At 47.7% G+C, this 22,799-nt stretch overlaps 1 protein-coding gene across 2 annotated transcripts; it reads right to left on the reverse strand.

The window, feature by feature from the left end:
• Nucleotides 1-3,444: 3,444 nt before the first annotated feature.
• Nucleotides 3,445-7,529, reverse strand: LOC114634856 (gasdermin-D-like). Of its 2 annotated transcripts, none has more exons than XM_028783456.1 (10): nucleotides 7,182-7,529; nucleotides 6,766-6,961; nucleotides 6,084-6,252; nucleotides 5,728-5,830; nucleotides 5,457-5,507; nucleotides 4,667-4,840; nucleotides 4,486-4,541; nucleotides 4,151-4,295; nucleotides 3,979-4,052; nucleotides 3,445-3,849 (listed from the first exon to the last, which is right to left on the reverse strand). In XM_028783456.1, exons 1-10 carry the CDS (start codon nucleotides 7,399-7,401, stop codon nucleotides 3,607-3,609), a joined length of 1,431 nt encoding a protein of 476 aa, XP_028639289.1. In that variant the 5' UTR covers nucleotides 7,402-7,529; the 3' UTR covers nucleotides 3,445-3,606. The 2 variants fall into 2 exon arrangements, with proteins under 2 accessions (XP_028639289.1, XP_028639288.1); XM_028783455.1 differs by having other exon boundaries at nucleotides 4,369-4,541.
• Between the last annotated feature and the right edge of the window lie 15,270 nt (nucleotides 7,530-22,799).

Consider the following 22,799-nt stretch of genomic DNA (forward strand, 5'->3'; position numbering starts at 1 on the left):
CCAAGGCCAATAAATAATTTTTTTTTTTTTTGGTCCGGGGACAGGGGTTTGGAGAAAGAAAGAAACATAAAACAAATAAGAACGAAAGGGGGAAATGCACTCACTTTAAGTCCAAAACCAAAAAGTACCTTGGTGAAAAAAACACTAGAAGATGAAAAAGTCTCCCTTGTTCGTGGGTGGACTGATTCAGCACATGGAAAAGGCTGCATTGCCTAAAGCACTGTATAGAGTCAACACAATTTCCATCAAACATATAGTGACATTCTATTAGAAATAGTAATTCAAAAATTCATATGTAAGCTCAAAAAATGCCCAGATACCTCTTTTTAAAGATTTATTTCTTTATTTTATGTATAGGAGTACATTGTAGCTCTCTTCAGACACACCAGAAGAAGGCATCCAATCCCATTACAGATGGTTGTGAGCCACCATGTAGTTGCTGGGAATTGAACCAGGACCTCTGGAAGAGCAGTCAGTGCTCTTAACCTCCAGGGCCTTCTCCAGCCCTAGCTCAAGGAATTCTTAGCAGTGCTGGGTGAATGACAGGACTGGATCCTCAGCTTCAGTTCTGAGCCACTGTAACTGACCCATAGACCAATGGTGTGGACGGAGGACCCAGCAGTACACACACAGTGACATACACCTCATTTTTGATAAAACTTCCAAAAACATATACTGGGAAGGAGGGAAGAAAGACTCTTTAACAAAACACCTTTAAAATGAATCAAAGATCACAGTGTAAGTCTTGAAGCTGTGAAAATCTGAGATGAAGACAGGTCAAGACACAGGCAGAGGTAAGGATTTTCTGACAGGACTCCCACAGTACAGGGGACAACCCCAAGACTTGACAAATTACATGCAATTAAAATACTCTTTCTCCTTAGGAAAAGAAAGAATCACAGGAGTGGAGACACGATTTAGACAATGGAAAAATATATTTACCTACTACACATCAGCCTTCAGATTAAAAAGCTGTGAATTTTATGCTACACACTATCAAATCATCCAATCAATAAATGAGCTACTGGGGTGGAGAGATGGACATATGGTGGAGGGGCAGAGAGATGATGGAGGGACAGAGAGATGATGGAGGGATGGAGAGATGAAGGTATGAAGATCGGAGGGTGTGAAAAACTTAGGCAATACAAAAAATGATGTAAAGTGTATGGGAGAAATGTTTCTGATTCTGATCCCTCACTATGTTACTGTTGTATTAAGCTTCAAAAGTTCAAAATTTTACTATGAACCAATAGAGTTATGGTACACTATCAGTCTAACTCTGATAAAGCCTTCTACTGTGTGATCTACTATTATTGTAGTCACAAGTTCAAGATTTTAAATTTCCTCTTGTTGTTTTCTAAATATAGACTTAAAAGTGTTTCTCATTAAAAAGGTCCGTCTAATCTATATGCATCCAGCCTTCTGGATAGAGGAAAGAAGTCCCTCTTTCACAATCTCTAATCATACTGCAAATCAGGATCAAGGGAGCTCTTGTCCCTTCTGTCTCACAGAACATTTGTCTTCCCTGAGCTGACCTTAGAGAGTCTTCATGCTCTTAATCCCAAATCATTTGCCAAGCCTCAATAATGACAGAAAGGTATGAGTCTACTGTCTTTTCTACAATGTGAGTTTCAGTATAGATTCCAGACAATAATGTCTTAGTCAGGGTTTCTATTCTTGTACAAAACACCCTGACCAAGAAGCAAGTTGGGGAGGAAAGAGTTTATCCAGCTTACACTTCCACATTGCTGTTGGTCACCAAAGGAGGTCAGGATAGAACTTACACAGGGCAGGAACTTGGAGGTAGGAGCTGGTGCAGAGGCCATGGACAGGTGCTGCTTACTGGTTTGCTCAGCTTGCTTTCTTACCAGCTCAGGAATGACACCACACACAATAGAATAGGCTCTCCCCCTGGATCACTAATTGAGAAAATGCCTCACAGCTGGATGTCATGGAGGCATTTCCTCAAGCGAGGCTCCTTTCTCTGTGATAATTTCAGCTTGTGTCAGGTTGACACTTAAAATGAGGCAGTACAAATGATAATGCTAACCTGTCTAAAACTTACCTCTTTGTGTAAACTCAGAAGCTTCAGTAGCCCTACAAAAGTAGAGGATCTTAACCTCCTCATGACTGATAAGGGTGAGACCTGCATGTTCCCCGGGGAAACAACAAGCCTGATGGAGACCCAGACTGAGTTACTCCACAAATTGTCTAAAGAACTCTACTCATGGGCTGGAGAGATGGCTCAGCATTTAAGAGCACTGTCTGCTCTTCCAGATGTCCTGAGTTCAATTCCCAGCAATCACATGGTGGATCATGACCATCTATAATGAGATCTGATGCCCTCTTCTGGAATGTCTGAAGACAGTGACAGTGTACTCACACACATAAAATAAATAAATCTTGAAAAAAAGAAAAAAGAACTCTGCCCATACAACCAGGAACATCTGCATTGCACTCTCTGTGGCAGCCTTTGCTCTTCACACAAGGCTAGCCTATTCATAGGACAGAAGATACTAACCTATTTTTCTTCTAGCCCCATCCCTTCTCCTCTTCTTCCACAAATGAGATTTTTGAAGTCTCCAGGATGACAGACAACCAATTGCTTCTGCACCCATACCTCCTGAGCTCAAACCCAGAAACTCCTCATCCTCCCACCTCATGCCATTCCTCATCAACAGGAAGTAGCCACATCTGACAGGAGCCCCTGGACATAAAGAGATTGGCATGTTAAGATGGAACCCCTGCTCATCTCCTGAACAAGCCGGGAAACCCCAACTGAATCTCCTTCCCCCAACTCTGCCTGCTTGGAGAAAATTCTGGGGTAACTTGTCATCACTTCTCATCTCAGAGTTTCCGCCAGGGGCTTAGTTTTTGAGCATGGATGGACACAATCCCAGCTTCTAGATCACATGTCATCACTCCAATTCCTAGAACCATAAAACCTTCTTGCTTTAGCCTGGATGTGTAACTTCCCTGACCTCCACGTGTGACATCCGTGAACCCACCTGAGAGCTGCCTCCTAATAAACCTGCCATATCTTGTTTTAATCTGGTCTAGTCTGGCCTATGTTTACATCACTGAGAAAGAAAGCACCTATCAGGAAGAAGCTGTTTCTACTTCCACTTCTCAGCAAGCTGAAGCTGAGCTGCACTATGGAGATTGTGTGGTCCCCACCGAGTACCAAACACTTCTCCTAGGTGTGCAAGCTCCCAGGGGTGATCAGAACCCCTTGGCCACATAAGTTAGAAACATCTTCTCCCTAGACACAGAGCCCAGGAACTCGCCCGTGCCATGAGACTTCTTGATTCCCAGAATCTGCCTGTCCATAGGTCACAGGAGTGAGGTGGTAGCCATTGCATCCATCTTGATTCTGTGTGGGCAACTCCCACCCTTCCCCATCCTACTGATAATTCAGTATCCTTCAGAAAGAAACCACTATGCTTTTGTTTGTACATTTATTGATTTTTCCAACTCCTGGATCTCATTGCATTCTAACCCTGTGACTGAGTTGGGTACTTGGTTTCCTAGAGGCTGAGCTTGGCAAGACTCTACCCTGGCTGGAGGGTAGGACATGGAGATGTTGCTGGAAGGGAGGCCTGCAGGCTAACGAGGTTTCTGGCCTAGACTAGACAATAGAGCCAGGGAGGCATAGAGAGCACATGTGGGGCCCTGAGAAGTCGGTTCCCAGTGCACCTGTGGGGGTTCCACTTGCAGCCTCAGGCCACATTCTTCTAGTAAGATCCATGTGGGAGCCTCCTCATCCCAGCTGTCCCCAAGGAGCCTGGAGGGCAGGGACACAGTCTTCTGCTCCTGCCATGGGGTGCTCTGTTCCAAGATGTTCTCTACCTACCAACAGAGGAGGGTGAGTAGTTATAGATGCTGACTGTTGTTTGAGCCCGAGGGAAGCAGCCCCTTCCCATGTCAACCTCAATGTCCCCAGGGCCCCATTGCACCCCCAAGGCCAGGTCTTCTCACCAACTCCAGGTGCTTTGACAGTACTGTTGTCTCCAGAGCCTTAACCAGCAGTTGCCGCTGAGTTTCACTCAGCCCTGGGGAGACATCTGGGCTGAGAGAGGGTTCCAAAATGCCCCATATAGAACCTAGTCCTCCCTTCCTGTCCCTACTAATGCCTCCTTGGGCTGCTCACCATTCAGTGCTCCCAACAGGTAGAAGATAGGGGCTGCGAGTTCCAACACCAGCTCTCCAGAATCTAGCACCAGACACTCAAGGATGCAGCCTGCTGGGCCCTCCAGAGGCTCCACCTGCTCACCACTGCACAGGCCCTGCCCTAGCTGAGGGAGGCAGGAGTAAATGAGGCTGAGCAGGTTTGTCCAGACCCTGTCCACCACCATCACTCTCACTCACTGAGGCCTCTAAGGCTTCCAGGCTGGGCTGGTCCTGTAAAATCCTCCCGATGTCCACTAGCAGCTGTTGTCTCAACTCCATTTCTAAGTTCCCCAGCTGTAAAGAGCCCGTCTTCACCTCTGCACACAGGCCTTGGAAGTCTTTACTGAATTCTTCTTCCTCAGGGATTTCATCTGGAGGACAGAGGGCAGTACCACCTGATGTCCACGAGGTCTTAGGGAACATTAGTTAGGAGGGGTAGGTCCAGGGAGCAGATGCAGAAGCCGTGGAGTTCCATGGAGGTGAAGGGGTTACTGACCTGACATGAATTTGTGCTGCACACCGACAGAGTGTAGTACACTGAGACCTGACATGCACTCGATCATCTCAGTATGTCGTCGTCGTCGGCGGCTGCGCTGGGTTCGGGGACGTTGGTGTAGTGCAGCGAGCAGATTAAATCTATGGCGATTCTGGTCTACTCCTCTTCTGTGGCCTAAGCAACAAATCCAGTTGGTGGAAGGGGAAAATTGTTTTGATTAGTGGCCCAGGGACCTTTGTCTTATGTCAAAGAGTGTAGGAAGCTGCAGCTTGTGCTGACAGCATTCGCCATTATAAGATGGCGCTGGCATCCGGTGCTCCTCCAAGTAAACAAGTAAACCGCGCATGTGCTATGGTAAAAGCGCGCCAAAGTCAAAGCCCATCCCGGGGCATTTTGGCGGGCAACGACTAAGCAGCCAATCAGAAATGAACACGCCACTCCAAGGGTATATAAGCAGTGCCTTTTCCGGGCCCGGGGTCTTCCTCTTTACATTGGAATAAAGGCTTGCTGCGGAAGGATCCTGGTGCCCGTGTGTGTTCTTGCTGGTGAGACGATTACACGCGGGTCACAAAAGAGGGCTGAGATTTTTTTCCCTGGACCCTCCCAGACCCATCATTTCTACTAATGGCAGCCCAGGGCAGATGGAAAGCTAAGCAGGCCCAGCAACATCACCTGAGTTGAGCCTCACCCATTGTGTATACATGTGTATGTGTGGTGTGTGCCCACTTCATGCCCTGAGCACGCAACACCTCAAAGCTAAGGGGTAAGTAGGGCCAGAGGAACGCCTTACCTGAGGAGCGCTCAAATGTCCTCTTTTTCTCATCTGAGACAAGAAGGATATCTGGAAGCAGGCAGAAGCAAGTAGGTCACCAACTCCCTTATCCACAGGGCTCCTGGGACCTCATGAGACCCTGCCCCTATGACCCACATCTCAGTTCCTGGCACACTTTACCATCCTGTCTGGGAGATCATGCAGCCAGATACCCACAGCATCCCCTGGCCAACTGAAGCGCTTCTCTGCCACAGAGTCTGGACTCTAGAGACAGTACCTTGCCACTCACCCCATGAAGAGCCAATGAGCAGTTTGGCCACTTGGAATGCAAGAATGCTGCCTGGAGGAAGTGTCACCATCTTCTTTCGAATTTGGTGGCCCTTGACTTCACCCTGAAGGATGGATATGGGCTCAGGGGTGTGGAGTGAATAGCTATGAGTGGAGTGTTGGTGACAGGCTTGTCATTGGTAATGGCTGACCCAGCCTTTAGCAGTTCCAGCTAACTGGGCAAGTATGGCTATGGTTTTCTTCTGGAGGGGTCTTAGAAGAGTCTTCCATCACTGCCTGGGATGTTGCCCCAGTTTCTAAGTTTCCTGCTCTGTGCCCAAGTAGGACTAGGCTAGTGTTAGGAGTAGCATCACATACCTGCAAGCATGAGACTCCAGGCAGTGTAAACTTTCCTGAGCCTTCCTGGCTGTGGGTCTGGGTGACCTTCACCTCCTCCTTTGTCTGCAGGACCTCGGTGATGACAAACACGTCATCCCCACGACTCCGAAGCTGTTGCAGGATTGTATTCTCAGGCTGCTGCAGGTGCCTACAGAAAGATTGCCAGGGCTTGCCCACCATGGACTAGCCTCCTTCCCCACCATCCTGCTGACAGGTGAGATGAAAAGGCTAGGGAATCCAGGAGTCTGTGGATACCAGACTTGGGAACACTTCCAGGATGTTCCCAACAGTGTCTAGGTGCTTGTGAGGGTAATGACAAGTTCAAACACAGAGGACACCTGTGTCTGTGGAGGGAGTTCATTATGTATGATCCATAAATGTTCCAAGTCCACATCACCCCCTTTCCATAGCAACGAGGAGCTCAGCCTGATTCTGAGCAACTTGGGCCCTTCCTTGATATCCTCATCTTCAGGATGCAGTCCTGGCAACCAAGGTTTAAACTCCCTCCCCACCTGACATTGTTTATACTGCTCCATTCCTCTTGGGCTTCCCTTGTTCAGTACTGTGAGACACTGACCCTTCTGATGCCCAGAACCCAGCAACCTTCCCAAGAAGCATGGCTGCTCAAGGTAAGAGAGCAGTCATCCCTTCAGGGGCTCACCTTTCACTCTTCATGATATCCCAGGTCTTCGGATTCACACTCAGTATATACATACTCACGGGAGCACTGGCACTATCAGACACTGCAGCCCCATCAGAAATTCTCCCTTCTGTCATGGCTGACGCCACAGCCACACTGCCCTGAATGTTCCCATCGATGACATCAGAGACTTCCAAGGGGCCAAAATACTCCGGTTCTAAAACGAGACCAGCTCTACTGTCCTATTCCAGTAGCCACTGCCTTGTCTTTCCTCTGTAGCAATGGAGCCTTTAAAGAACTCCCTACTCTGGAAATAGGGCCAGAGGAGTAGAGCTGAACGTGCCCAGTAAGATGGCAGGCTGGGCTTCGCCCACTCCCTTCTTCTATTCAATATGGGGGCTCAGGATGGGGAGGAGGGGAGCGGCTAAAGGAGATACCTGGTTCTGGAGCAATGGGTTCCAGGATGTCCTTGATTGACAGGTTGACAAATGTATAACGGGGTTTCCAGAACCATGAGCTTGAGAGTCTCCTGCTCAGGAGGCAGTACAGCTTGAAGCTGATTGAATTCCGAAGAGAGTCCACTGGGATGAGATCTCCTCTGCTGTGGTCCATCTCCTGGATCACAGTCTTGACCGCTCTCTCAAAGGCTGATGGCATGATCCTGGGGGCGGATGGCCGAGTTCCATACTTAGTTGCCTCCAGCACTCAGGAACCCCATCCCTTCAGAGTAGCCTTGCCTTGTTCATCCTGGCACATTGTGCTGGACCAACACTGAGGAGAACTGCTGGCTGCACCCTGCTCTGCTGGCCTGAAAGGGTTAGCTGGGGATTCTAGGGGAGAGTTCGGGGCCTGCCCCTCCTGAGAGGGATGGGTGTCCTAATATAACTCTTGGCATGCCTTGCAGTTATCTCCATGGTCCAGGGCATAAGTAAACACACTTTGAGGTAGCCTTGAGGCTGAGATAATGTGTTTTTTAAGTCTTGGAATGCTGTTAAGAGTGGAGAGGAACTGTTTTTTTGAAGGGTCTCAGGATGATAGCTTTTATCCACACAAGATGTTGTTGTAATCAGTAAAGAGATGTTAATGTGTTTCAATATAACTTTCACTGCTGAAGCAAAAACTCTGCTACTTGCCACCAGAGCAGTAGTCGGTCTGTTCATAAGGTGTCTTTGTGAGCTGGTCTGCGTCACAACACAACACAGAGGACACTGTTCACTCTGTGGCTCACTTTTCCATTTCTCCCTGGAGTCTCTGGCTCTTGACCCAGGAGGAAGAGGAGGTAGCCTGTTACAGCAGGTACTGCATTGTCCATACCATTAATTACTGTGTGTCACCCCTGGCCACTTGCTAAAATCTAAGATACCCCGTTGCACTCCCTGGCTGAGGGCCAAGGCTGGGGAAAGAACTGGAGCCCTCACTTCTAAGGGACTCGGCACAGGAGCCCACAGCAAAGCCAGTGTTCCGTGGTACCAGGGTTTGGTGGTTTCCTCCACGGCTCTCATGTACAGCTCTGTGTGTTACCTGACCTCATTGAACCTTCATGGGTCATAGACCAAAACAGGACTGAGGCAGACAACCTGTGCAGTGTGGAACAACAGGTAACACCCCTATGAAACTGGGTCTCTGGGCTAATGGTGGAGAGTGAGGCAAGAAGGCCCTTGGGGACCAGGGAGGGACTTGTGGGCCAGGGAATCAGCATTCAGCCCAGAAACCTAGAGAGTGCACTGTCCTCCTTCCTTCCCACCTCCTCCAAGTGTATCCTCTCTCTGCCAGCTTCAAGCCCAAACCAGACTGTTCCCACTGTATCCCTAGTGGGTGGCCTCCATAGAGGCTAGGCCCTAGCTGCTAAGGTCTCTTCAAGCTGTCTGGTATAGTGGGTCTTCTGGAAGGCTGACTCCCCAACTTAACAAGCAGGCATCCAGGCCATAGAGTGGAGACTACACCAGAGTAGGGGCAGCTGGGCTCTGGGAGGAGCCGAGTAGCAGGGTGGCTCACCTAGATGTCACCTCTACTGAGGTATTTGGGATCACCAAGCTAAGCAAGGACATGCTGGGGAGCAGGGGAGGGGTCTCTTTTCTGTTCAACCCAGGAGCAATGGAGCCACCAGGAAGAGTGCTTCTCTTCCTGGAGGGTCAGGACACAAAAGTGAAACCTTGAAGCTGCAGCCAGATTTATTTAAGGAGCCATTCTTCCTGGAACAGCAGAGCTAGACCTGCTCTAGCCTCCTCCTCCTTCCTGAGGTTGCCAGGGCTTTTGGAAGCACCTGAGATCTTGCGTGTATGCATGTGCACCATATGTGGGTGCCAGGAACTGAGTTCTGGTCCTCTGAAAGAGCAGCAAGTGCTCTTAACTTCTGAGCCATCTCTCCAGGTCTCTGTGGTAACATTTTTAGAGTCAAGCAGATAACCCTTAAGGGAAATGAATGTCCGTCAACTCATACATAAATTTTAAAAAACAGTAAATATGTACAATATTTTTCTCAGTTCTGGGCCCTGCATACACCAGGCAAGAAAGTGCCCTATAACTAAGCTCTGTGACCAACCCACAGTAGGGTGCTTGCATGGCAACTGGGAGGCATGAATACACTTCTAAGATACACTGCAGAATGTGGATGAACTCTGAAAACATGGCCACAAGCAGAAGAAGCCAGACCAAAACTAAATCAAACCAAACAAAACCAACCAACCAACCAACCAACTAACCAACCAACCAACTAATCAACCTAACACCCACCACATTACTGTGCAAGTTATTCTGTATGAAATCCTGAAAATAACCCGATCTGTTAGTTGTTGCCAGTGACTAAGGGAGGAATAAATACAGAGAAACTCCTCATGATTTTGGAGCGTTTTTCTCCCCCTGTGGTGTGTGCAATAGCCACAAACGTTTATTTATCTATGCACTTGTTTATTTAATTTAACTTTGAAACAGGGTCTCTTTATGTATCCCCTGCTGGACTGGAGCTCACAAGATAAACAAAACTGGCTTGGGACTCACAGAGATTCACCTGCCTCTGCCCCCTGAATGCTGGGATTAAAGACATGAACCACCTTGTCTATACATGTTTGAATATACTAGACTCCCAGAATTATGCACTTTCAAATGGCTGGAGTGTATGTCATATGAACTGCTTCTCAATAGAGGCATTTATTTTAAAAGCTCTGGACTCCCAGGGGCTGTAGAGATGGCCCAGCAGTTAAGAGCATGCACACTGTTACAGGGGATTCAAGTTCTGTTCCTAGTACTCACATGGTAGCTAGTAACCAAGTTCCAGAGCATCCAGTGTGTTCTTCTGTCCTTCATGGCCACTACACACACATGATACACAGACACACAAGAAGACAAAGCATAAAAGAAAAATAATGAAAAAATGTTTTAAATGAATCTGGAGTTTAGTAGAAGCACTCAATGTAGCTGCAGGCTCCTCAGGGCCATAGTGTTCTGGTATCAGGTGCTGTGGACCTACCATCAGCACATAGTTCCTCACAACCAGCCCTCCCAGACAACTCTTAGGCTTTGGAGCATTGTGTCTTGATCCCCAGTTTTAAGGTAGGGCTCTTGAGAGTGTCCCTTCTCCCAGGCTTGGCCATGGTAGGAACAGGTTGCTGTCAGGTCCAGGTCCCTTCATTGACATCTCCCAGCTCTTCAGGGATGGGATGTTTGCAGACTTTCCAATTTCTGAAGACATATTACTAGACAGAGCTGTTCTCTATCAGGACCCCAGAAATCAAGAAGCTCATTCATATTCTGACTCTAGAGATGTGCAGGCCCTCTCTATTGGAGGGGCCCATAGCTGTGGTGCTAACCTGGTGTGGTCTCTCCATGATGAAGACAGGGCACTGGTCTGGATGGGAGCTTGCCTGGAGCAACTCCTTGTTCACAGTTTTGGGACTTTAAAACTAATCTGAAATGAAAAGTTCTGGGTCTGCTGGCCCCTGATTCAGACAAAAGGGAAACATTATATTGTATTGAGAAAACTCCAGAACCAGTTCATCAGGTAGAGGGTGTGTGGGGTTTGTGTCGACCTTGAGCTCTGATTGAACTCATTTGCTGGTCATGAGTCCATCTTCTTGCTGGTTTCAGTAGGAGGCTCCAAGGAGTGTAGGGTCCAGTATAGAGTTCGTGTCCTAGTTCTCTTCGGGTGCCAACTTTATCCAACCTAGAGTCACCTGGGATGTGTGGCTGAGACTTTCCACTGAGCTCAGGCTGAGAGAATCCTAAAAACGCCCCTTCCCAGGAAATGACACAGAAGAAAGAGGGGAAAGATCCATTACCTCCCCTTCTATATAACAAAGATATCTCCTCACCAGGGACAGCCAACGAACGCAAAGATAAGAATTAAAGAATTGCCTAGGTTAGATTGGCCTGTGGGCATATCTGTGGGGCTATCATCTTCAGTTGTGCTTCATATGGGAAGGGCCAGCCCTTTGCTGGTGATACCATCCTTAGGCGTCCCTAAATATGCTTGGGCTGTATAAGAGAACTATGGGAGAATAGACCTGGGAGTGAGTGATCCAGGAGACAAACAAGCAAGCAGCTTTCCTCGTTGGTATCTGCCTCAGCTTGTGTGTTCCTGTGCTGACTCACTTCAAAGAGGAACTGAGACATACAAGCCTTATAAATCCTTTCCTTCCCACAGCAACAAGAAGCTAACCCATGAAGCAAGAAGTACAAACATTTCGAGGCCAGCCTGGTCTACAGAGTGAGTTCCAGGACAGCCTGGGTTATAAAGAGAAACCCTGTCTCGAACCCCCCCCCCCCAAAAAAAAGAAGCACAAGCATGTTGTACAGATCTTTCTCTATATCTGTGTGTACAATATGGACATGCGTATGTTTACTTGTTCATGTGTTTGTACCTGTAAGTGTATGTGTTCATGTTTCTACATGAGCATGTACAAGCATGTGTATCTGGAAGTATAGATGCTTTTGTGTGTTTATGTGTGCACATTTGCACAGTGCATGTGTTTGAGTGTATCAGTGAGGCTTGTGCCAGGCCAGGGCTGTCCACTGCAGGAAGTGACTCCATCTGACATACCAGGTCTTCAATCTCCCCCTGCTCCTTTTCTAAGCAATACTGACCTTTATGAGCCCTGCTCAGCCTTGTTCCTTATTTCTCCCTCTCCAGTTGGGCCAGCTCTAGGTCAGGGACAAGGGCAGTAGTCTTTGTTTATTTGTTTTAAGACAGGGTATTTTTAGGTTTCCATGGCTGTTCTGGAGCTCACTATGTAGATCAGGCTGGCCTCAAACTCATAGAGATCCTGCTGCTTCTGTCTGAGATTAGGTCCATGAGCCACAGCACCCTGCTGGAAGAAGGATTTTGAGTGCAGGGGGATCTTGCAGGTTTTCAGCAGGATGTGATATTCTGCTTTAGTTTTTTTTTTTTATTTTTTGGTTTTCAAGAATTTGTATTACATTTGATGTATTTGTGTATATGTGAGTGTGTGCACGTGCACACACATGTGCCTGTGTGTGTAGACATGTACACATGAACTATAGTGGATTTGTTAAGGTTAGAGGAAGACCTTCCAGAGTTGAGTATGAGGATCAAGCTCAGGTCCTCCGGCTTGGGAATGGGTCCACTGAAACTTCTGGACAGTCTTTGGTCTACGTTTTTAGAAGACCAGTGTGTGGGGAGTCAGGACTTTCTGGGGCATGGAGGCCAGGTAAGTGCCTGCTATCCACAGGAAGGGCAAAACAGGCTGTGGCACATTGTACCTGCCCTCTGCAGAAAATGGTCTGAGGTAGCCACTGGCCCGGATGCATGTGCTGCTGCAGTGCATTCCTTATTCACATTCTCAGTTCTTTCTTAATACCCTCAAATCAAAAGTGCTGGGCTTGTTGGCTCCAGACAGCTGGTCAGAGAGGACAGGGTGTGAAGAGGCACAGCAGGAAGGCATGTGTGTATGTGCAGGGCCAATCCCCATTCCTCTCTGGACCTCATTCACAGGCTGAGGGGCCCCTAGTTCCTCTTGCAGATCAAGGAGTCTAGGACACATTGCTGCAACTCCCAGACACCCTGTGTGATGGGCTTCCTCCTTCTGATTGGGTTATGGGGTTTGGGAGTCCATGGGGGTGACCAAGGCCACTCTGGGCAAAAATCTGGGCAGGCCTTTGTGGTCAAACTGTGACCAGGGACTGCGACCCTTGAACCAGAATTCTGGGGCGAGTGGAAGAAGGGTCATTTAGGCGAGGTGTGCCTGAACATGTATGGTCCCGCTAAAGAGGAAGCAAACTGCATAGCTACCACTTGCCGGAATTGGCACTGAGTCACATACGGTGGCACCAGGCCAGTAAGAGCGATAAACCTCAGGGCTTAAAGACGACGCTGGCCACAGGGACAGGTTGTGGAACACAAGGAGACCAGTGACAAAAGGGACTCAGGACTAGTTCTGTGGCCAGCCTTGTGGTGGGAGTGGGGAGCATAGTCAGCACTCTGTAACCCAAGGATCTAGGAATGTGAGGGAGGACATAGGAAGGAGCTTCTATCTAGTTCCTAAACTTGGTGAGGCTGTCTGGAGGGCCCCTCCCTCCGTGGGAGGGAGGCATCAGCTTGGCTCCTCCTCCAGCCCTTCAGCTTCCAGCCTGTCTGAGCCTGCAGGCAGCACTGGGTGGCTGAATTGGAAGCTGGGCAGACAGTGGCATTGGTAGCAATGGGATAGGCTTCTTGGATCCAGATGGGATGGGAGGGATCAGGAGAGGCTGCAGAAAGACCCAGGGCACTGAGGGAATGAGTGCAGAGAAAGTGGCCCAGCAGCTGTCCCCTGGAGAGAGGCAGTGGAGGTTAAAGGGGACCCATGTTACCTCAGGTAGCCCAGGCCCACCTGTAAGTGCCCATTCCTGGCACATTCTTCTCGTTCTATTTCTTCTTGAGGGAGTCAGATCCCAGAACCAGCTGGACGGGATGAAAGGACACAGTGGCCTGTGTCCCCCACCACGATCTCTCCCAGATCTTTCTGCCAGACACTGCTTTGGAAGTAGTGCTTGTTTTTCATCCCTCGGTGATTCCTGAAAGCCCAGGACTTAGCAGATGGAAGACTAGACTCTGAGGCTGAGGCAAGGATGGCTTCATCTGTTTCCTGAGGCATTGTTCCAGTCTCGTGCTCAGAAGACAAGCACTGGCTTCACACGTGTGGCAGGTGTTTGTCTGTCAGTAGGGTCAGTGCTAGTAAACTGGCCAGCCAACTAAGACTGCTTCAGGGACTTAGACTTAAGTATTTCTCACAGTCCACAGTTCAAGAACAGATGCTGTATCCATGGAACAAGACTTGGAGGATTCCCGGTGAGCTGTTGGTCTTGTCTACTTGGGAGGCCCAAAGAAATTAGTTCTAATATCAGTGAAAGACACTGCAGCAACAGGATAGATGAACTCTCCAGGGAGAGTGAGAGAAAGGAGGCAAAAGACAGTCTCTGTCTTTCAATTCCTTTTATCTGGCTGCCACCAGAAGGTGCCAACTAAGCTTAGGGTGACTCTATCTGCTCAAATAATCTGATCAACAGCCCCAACAGCAGTACCCAGATGCATGTATTTTAGCTGATTCTAGAAGCTGTTCAAGTTGTTAAGTAAGATTTGCCACCACAGGCGCCTACACAGTTGGCTCCTGGTGGTTTATAACGGACAGTCTTCTTGCTGTATCTTCACATGGTGGTGAATGAGCTAGCTCTCTGGTGTCTTCTCTTAGGATAACTATTTATCATCAGAATTTTACCCAGATGACCTCTTTACTTACCAAAGGCCCTACTTCTTAATGTATCATCTGTCTGGTATAGTGGGGCTTCTGGAAGGCTGACTCCCCAACTTAACAAGCAGGCATCCAGGCCATAGAGTAGAGACAACAGGAGAGTAGGGGCGGCTGGGCTCTGGGAGTGGCCGAGTAGCAGGGTGGCTCACCTAGATGGTCACCTCTACTGAGTGTTTGGGCTCAGCAAGGGAAGCAAGGATGTGCTGGGGTGCCGGGGAGGGGTCTCTTGTTTCTTCAACCAGGGAGCAATGGAAACCACCAGCTACAGTGGCTCTGAAGGCGGTGTCAGGACACAAAAGTGAAACCTTGAAGCTGCATCCAGAGGCATTTAAGGAGCCATTCTTCCTGAAACAGTGCGATGTGGTTTGCCCTAGCCCCCTCCTCCTTCCTGGAGCTAGCCTGGGATTAGGGAAGCACCTGCAATCCTGGTAGCAGGGAGCTTAGGTTTCTTTTGGTCTGGCTTCCTACAACTTCAAAGCGCTAATTCTTCCTTAAACACCTGGGCCATAGTAAAAGATCTGAATGGACTTTTCTAGAGGTATACAACTGTGCCAGTTGCCAGCAAGCAAGTCATTAGTTATCAGGAAAATGCAAATCAAATCTAGATAACATCAGGCTGGAGAGACTGCTCAGCAGTTAAGAGCACCAACTGCTTTTCCAGAGGTCCTGAGTTCAATTCCCAGCAACCACATGGTGGCTCACAACCATCTGTAATGGGGTCTGATGCCCTCTTCTGGTGTGTCTGAAGAGAACACTGGTGGTGTACTCATATGAATAAAATAAATAAATAAATCTAAAAAAATGTAGCAGTATAAAAATAGAATGAAATTAAAAAAAAAAACCTTGATAGCATGAAAGACCACTTGGCTGTCTGTCTGTCATCCTAGGTAAATAGTAGGAAGTGTGCCCTTCCCTGGCCTTGAGCGGGCCTGACAGACCTTGTTACCACAATAGACCAAGTGATAAGGACCCAGGTGGAATTACCCACTGTGGCTGCAGGGAACTTCAAAGAAGAACTGCCCCTGGGCTTGCCTTGAGACATCTCCAGCCTTGACCTATGACCAAGAATGGATTATCCAACCCATCCCTCCGGGTTGAAACTAGGAAGGGTTAGGGCGGGGTCTTTCCCTTTAAATTGAGAGCTGAAGATTAAAGCATCCAGCCTTCATCAGAGAAGTTTGTCTTGGCTTCATCTCTTCTTGTCCTCCGTCCTTCTTTCGTTCCCAGCCCCCTTTCAGGTGAACCCAGTTGACTCGAGCAGATGGTTGGCTACAAGTAAGACTGTAGAAAAACAAACCCAGAGGTCCTTGCAGACAGGAAACTGAAAACAGTAGAGCTGTTTTAGAATCCAAAGGCAATTTTTGAGATGGGTGAATATAGAGGTACCAGGTGACCTAGCAGTTGGACTTTTAGCTGCATATCCACAGCAAGAGGTCATCCTGGGTTGTGGCTATAAATGGTGAAGTGTTGCTGAAAAAACAAACAGGAGATCAAACAGATGAAATGTGTACACCAATGTTTATGGTAGTATTTAAAGTTTTTCTTGAGATTTAAAAAATGTTTATTTTATGTGTGTGAGTGTTTTGTCTGTATGCATGTGCACCATATGTGGGTGCCAGAAACTGAGTCCTGGTCCTCTGTAAGAGCAGCAAGTGCTCTTAACCCTCAACCATCTCTCCAGGTCTCCATGGTAACATTTTAAAGAGTCAAGTAGATAACCCTTAAGTGAACTGAATATCCATCAACTCATACATAGATTTTAAAAAATAGTAAATGTGTACAGTATTTTGCTGCGTTCTGGGCCCTGCACACACCGGGCAAGAAAGCACTCTCTAAGCTCTGTCACCAACCCACAGTAGGGTGCTTGCATGGCAACTGGGAGGCATGAATACACTTCTAAGATACACTGCAGAATGTGGATGAACTCTGAAAACCTGGCCACAGGCAGAAGACCCAGACCAAAACTAAACCAAACCAACACAAACCAACCAACCACACACCCAAACACCCACTCCATCACTGGGAAAGTTATCCTGTATGAAATCCTGATAATAAGCCAATCTGTTAGTGGTTGCCAGCGACTAAGGGAGGAATAAATAGGGGAGAAACTTTTAATCATTTTGGAGTGGTTTTTCCCCCTGTGGTGTGGGCAATAGCCATACATGTTTATTTATCTATGCACTTGTTTATTTAATTTAACTTTGAGACAGGGACTCTATGTATCCCCTGCTGGCCTGCAGCTCAGAAGATAAACAACACTGGCTTGGGATTCACAGAGATTCACCTGCCTCTGCCTCCTGAACGCTGGGCTTAAAGGCATGAACCACCTTGTCTATACATGTTTAAATATACTAGACTCCCAGAATTATGCACTTTCAAATGGCTGGAGTATATGTCATATGAATTGCTTCTCAACAGAGGCATTTATTTTAAAACCTCTGGACTACCAGGTGGCTGTAGGGATGGCCCAGCAGTTAAGAGCATGCACACTCTTACAGAGGATTCAAGTTCTGTTCCTAGCACTCACATGGTAGCTAGTAACCAAGTTCCAGAGCATCCAGTGTGTTCCTCTGCCCTTCATGGGCACTACACACACATGGTACACAGACACACAAGAAGACAAAGCATAAAATAAAAATAAAGAAAAAAATGTTTTAAATGAATCTGGAATTTAGTAGAAGCACTCAATGTAGCTGCAGGCTCCTCAGGGCCACAGTGTTCTGGTGTCAGTTGCTGTGGACCTACCCTCAGCACACAGTTCCTCACAAGCAGCCCTCCCAGACAACTCTTAGACTTTGGAGCATTGTAGCTTGAGTGCCAGGTTTAAGGCAGGGCTCTTGAGAGTGTCCCTTCTCCCAGGCTTGGCCATGGTAGGAACAGGTTGCTGCCAGGTCCAGGTCCCTTCATTGACATCTCCCAGCTCTTCAGGGATGGGATGTTTGCAGCCTGTCCAACCTTTGAAGAGATATTGCTAGACAGAGCTGTTCTCTACCAGGACCCCAGAAATCAAGAAGCTCATTCATATTCTGACTCTAGAGATGTGCAGGCCCTCTCTGTTGGAGGGGCCCATATCTGTGGTGCTAACCTGGTGTGGTCTCTCCATGATGAAGACAGGGCACTGGACTGGATGGGAGCTTGCCTGGTGCAGCTCCTTGTTCACAGTTTTGGGACTTTAAAACTAATCTGAAATGAAAAGTTCTGGGTCTGTTGGCCCCTGATTCAGACAAAAGGGAAACATTATATTGTATTGAGAAAACTCCAGAACCAGTTCATCAGGTAGAGGGTGTGTGGGGTTTGTGTCGACCTTGAGCTCTGATTGAACTCATTTGCTGGTCAGGAGTCCATCTCCTTGCTGGTTTCAGGAGGAAGCTCCAAGGAGTGTAGGATCCAGTATAGATGGATGTGTCCATGTTCACCTCAGCTGCCAGACCCCTTACCTCCCCTTCTACATACGAAAGATATCTCCTCACTGGGTACCCCTGGTCCTTGTCTAAGCAGCACTGACCCTTATGAGCCCTGCTCAGCCTTGTTCCTTATTTCTCCCTCTCCAGTTGGGCTAGCTCTAGGTCAGGGACAAGGGCAAGTAGTCTTTGTTTATTTGTTTTGAGACAGGGTCTTTTTATGTATTCCTGGCTGTTCTGGAGCTCACTATGTAGATCAGCATGGCCTCAAGTTCATAGAGATCCTGGTGTTTCTGTCTCAGGTGAGGTCCATGAGCCACAACAGCCTGCTGGAAGAAGCATTTTGAGTGCAGGGGGATCTTGAGGATTTTCAGCAGGATGTGATAAGCACTGCTTTACTTATGTTTTTATTTTTTGTTTTTCAAGAATTTGTATTACACTGTAAGACTCTTGGGGAGCCTTAGCTTATAGGAGACCCCCTGAGTGAACCAGGGGGAGACATAAATCGATGCAAAATCTATAGGAACTTTAATGATCTAATGCGCTGTGGCCTTCTTACACCGAAGGTGGAGTGACTACCTCAGGCCGCCTGTTTGGTCAGTTTAAGGGGTGGACTAGAGAAACAGTGACTAGGCACAATATGACTGGCAGAACAGTGTGACTTTTAAACTGATTGGTCTTTGGGGAATGAGGTGGCCAGGATCTCCCTTGTCTGTAAGTAGCAAGGGTTGGTCAGCCCTGTGGAATATGTCTAAGTGCTCTGGGCCTTCCCCACTAACAGGTGGGTTCCCTTCCTTGTGGTCTGAGGAATGTTAATCAGCCTCTCCCTTCCTCCTCTGAATGTTAATCCAGAAAGTGTCCTCTGACTAAGGAATGTTAATTAACCTCTCCCATGGGGGTGAGGGGGCACAAGTGTTCCAAAGTTCCTCTTCATTCCCCTCTTTCTCTTTGTGCATGCTTCAATCTTGAAGCTATTGGATAGTTATGCAGCTTATATCTCTGGTCCTCAGTATCTATAGCTCTTGATATCTTTGTCTCAGGACCATCAACTGTACTGCACCTATGCAATCTTTAATGAAAGCAACTAAGTGGATTTAAAATGTAAGGGCCCAAAGTCAGAGTCAGGAACAAAATTATCAGTGGTTCTAACAATGTAGAAATCAAGGTAGTAAACTAAGGGGAGTTAGAAGTTAAACCAAGACTCAAACGATTTTTGGGCTTGCTTTCTGTCTCTCTCTCAGTCCCTCCAATACCTTTGCCATTGAAACTGTATTTATCTTCCTCCCACCCCCTGGATGGTCTCCAGTATGTACTTCTCAATTTTCTACACCCTTAGGTAACATAGAAAAAGTAGTAGGTGTCCCTTTACACACATACACTGAGGGGCCTGCTGCTGGCTTCTCTCATCTTGGGAGTGCACATCTATGGGTTTTCTGGAGGACACTTCTCAACTCTGGGTGAACACACCCTAAGCCCCACCCTCTAAGGCTGCTTTTGTGACATGGTTTAGATTCAAAAGGCCCTTGACCCCTGCATTTGGGTAATCTCCACCCCTGTGTCTCTAGGGTGGCGATATCCCAGGAGTCAAGGCCTGCTGCTAACTTACAGACATCAAAGACAAGGTCTTGCAGCCAGGGTCAAGGCAGGTGTTCCACTGCAGTGGACCAAGCCATATTTCCAGTGGCTGAGAGTACTTGCCAAGTCACTTTGGTAAGGTTGTGTGGGGTGCTGAGACTCAACATGGGAAGGAAGATACTCTGTAGTCATTTAATGTTTTCTTTGGCCTTGCAGAACAGCAGGTGATCTTGAGCCTGAGGGGGTTGCTCAGGAGTCTGGCTGCTCTCCATTTGGCATCAGGTACAGGTGCAGGTCTGAGTTATGTGCAGTCAGGCAGTTACTCCATCCACTTCAACAGAGGTCGGGATGGTCAACAGTACCAGGAGCAGCCTCTTTTACTTTGTTTACTCATGTGGAACCTCTGGGGGACCTGCATCATACAGATCACTAAGTGTAGGCCACAGTTCCTGGTGTCTGACCTGGAAAGCTTACAATCCAGACATAATATCCTTATTAGCCTGAAAAGTCATTTTTTTTGGGGGGGGGAGGGGAGTCAAGAGCCGGAGTCAAGGAAGTGGGGGGGTCCCACACAAGAGGGGTGTTCTGGGCTCAGAACAAGGCCAGAAAAAGGGGCACCACCCAGCCATCATCAATTTCCAAGGACAATTTAGTTAAGGTCTCTTTTTACAGTTCTGTTCATCCTCTCTACCTGCCCTGAGCTCTGGGGACAGTAGGAACAATGGAGCTTCCAATTAGTCAGCAATATCTCTGATAATCCTTGACTTACCTTAGAAACAAAAGCAAGACTGTTATCTGATCCAATTACATTGGGCACTTGAATCCTCTGGAAGATTTCTTCTAATATCTTCTTGGTCACCACAGTAGCTGTTTCTTGCTTGGTAGGGAAAGCCACAACCCACCTAGAGATAGTATCTACAAATACTAGAGGGTCTCCATATTTTCCTGGCTTAACTTCTGCAAAATTGGCCTCCCAATGTACTCTAGGCTGTTCTCCCCTAGGTATTTTACCCTTTTTACTCTTGGCCTCATAAGCATTTGCTTGCTGGCATACCTTACACTGTTCTACTATCTCTCTGGCCCAAAATCTGAGGCCCGTTATACATCTTAGATCCCTTGGCTGCTTGGATGTGCTTATCTCTCAAATGAGTCCATCTGTGCATTTGGCCTAGTAAGTCTTTGATTTGCTTTTCACGGAGTATAGTTCTCCCTTCATGTTTGCACCGTTGCCCTTTTTCTCTAGGTAATAGTTGGTAGGGTGGCTAGAAACCTGAGTCCTTTCTTCTTCTGTGTGTTTTAAGTGAGGCCATCCCTTAATCTAGTCCCATTCCCAAGTGGGTGTCTCTTGCAGGCCCATAACCGAGAAAGGCTCCTGCATAGCCACTTCTGGAGCCACTTGATCTGTCTGGTTATTGCCTCAGACCACTGTGTCTCTTCCCTTCTGGTGTCCTGGGCAACAGATAGTACTCACAGTTGCTGACTTCATCATTGCAGGGCATCCCAGAGATCCAAGATTTCTTCTGATGCCAGCAGTCCTCACTCTTGGTATATAGTCATGTTACATGGGCTGTGGCAAAGGCATTCCTACTGTCCGTGTAGATGTTAATTTTCTTGCCAGCCCCAAGTTCCGAGGCTGCTTTTTGTGCCGACGTGCCCGGGGGTGTGGAGTAGAAGTTCAGCCCAAAGACATTTGTGCCGTCCATCAAAGCAGCACCTGTTTGTCTCTGACCAGCTTCAAGAAAACTTCCTGTCTGTAAAGCAGTTTCCCAGCATGGGTCAGTAGGAGAAGTCTTCCCTCCACCGAAGGGGTCTCCTTTTGGGCCAGTTAGTTGCAGCACATCAGGCATTAAATGTGTCTGGGCCCCCATCCTGGAGAGTAAGTCTTAGTCCAACAGAGGGTAGGGACAGTCTGGGATGACCATAAATGAATGGGATACCCAGCCCATCTCTAGGTCACCGTGCTTCAGGTAGTCCCTGAATAAATACATTTTGGTGCCAGTGGCTCCTTGGAACCAAAATCTTTTCTTGGAAATGGAGCCATCGGCTTGGAGGAGGACCGAGTGTTGAGCCCCTGTGTCCACCAAGAGGTGGGTGGGTCCAAACCCCGTCTACCCCAATCACTGTCTTCACTCAGAACTAATACCTTCACCATTTGGGGGAGTTTTTCCCAAGGCCTCGGATTTCCTGATCCCACTTCCATTTGTTCCGGCACTCTCGGGCTCAGCAGCTGGCTCCTTTACTTGCAATGTGCACACTGGAGTGTCTGTCTCCCTTCCATTGGAGTCTCCCTTCTCTGCTTTCCCTCAACTACTATAGCCAAGATTCTCTGTAAATTCCTTTCGTGTCTCCTTTCTTTTTCTCATCTCTCTTTCATCTTCTTCTTTCTCTTTCTCTGCTCTTTTTCTCCCTGTTTTGGTAGACTTCCTTCAGCAACCTACACTAAATCTTTTAATGACTTATCCTGCAGTCCCTCTAGCCTCTGCAGCTTTTTCCTGATATCTACTAGCCTGGTCTATAAAGGACACAGAGTGTACTGACAGAATGCCTCTATGAGCCATTCTAGAAAGGCTGTGGGCAACTCATATGATCCCTGCTTAGTCTCATGTGCCTTGGTCAAAATTGGGGGGGGGGAGCTCATGTGGCCCCCGTGGGACCTGCCAATGATATTTGGTTGTAGGCTTTTAGATACCCCTTACCTTCTGCCACATTGAAGTCCCAGTCAGATCTGAGCAGAAGAAACCCTCTGTTGACGACAGCCTGTGAATTGATGGTGCCATCATGTCTGAGGGAACATTCTTTCATTCTGGTATCCTCCCTTGCTCTTTGGTCCTGAAGAACTCTCCTGATGGCCAGAACTTACAAGCCTCTTGCGGAAGAAAGGCTTCTATGGTGGGGCGGGGCGGGGGCGGTGTCCTCTACTAGATTCATCCAGGTAACTATATAGGGCAATTGGTCTGGGTGCCCTAGGGATCCTGCCCTAAAGACTCTTTCCCTTCTCCTCTGATCACCTGTATGAATGTCCCTTTGGGTGGCTACCCTACTCCAAAGGTGGGCCATTGGGAGAAGCAGAGAGTAACTAACTTGCCCTTCTTTACTACAAATCACTATTTGCACCAAAACAGAGTCCTATTCTTTTGGTTCTCCTACTCAGGGCAGCCTGTAATTTTTCACAGCAGGTGACCTGCCTGCAAGCAGTTTGTCTCAGGGGTCCCATGTTGGACTCATTTGGTTAGTCTCAGCACTACTTACTCAGGTTTTTAAAAAATAAAAACTATATAACTATAACTCTCAGGGGAATAATCTTAAATTTCTAGTGATTTTTTGCCTGAAATTGGTATGC

Source organism: Grammomys surdaster, unplaced genomic scaffold, assembly GCF_004785775.1.
Source record: "Grammomys surdaster isolate TR1022 unplaced genomic scaffold, NIH_TR_1.0 1129, whole genome shotgun sequence".
NCBI classification, from domain to species: Eukaryota; Metazoa; Chordata; class Mammalia; order Rodentia; family Muridae; genus Grammomys; species Grammomys surdaster.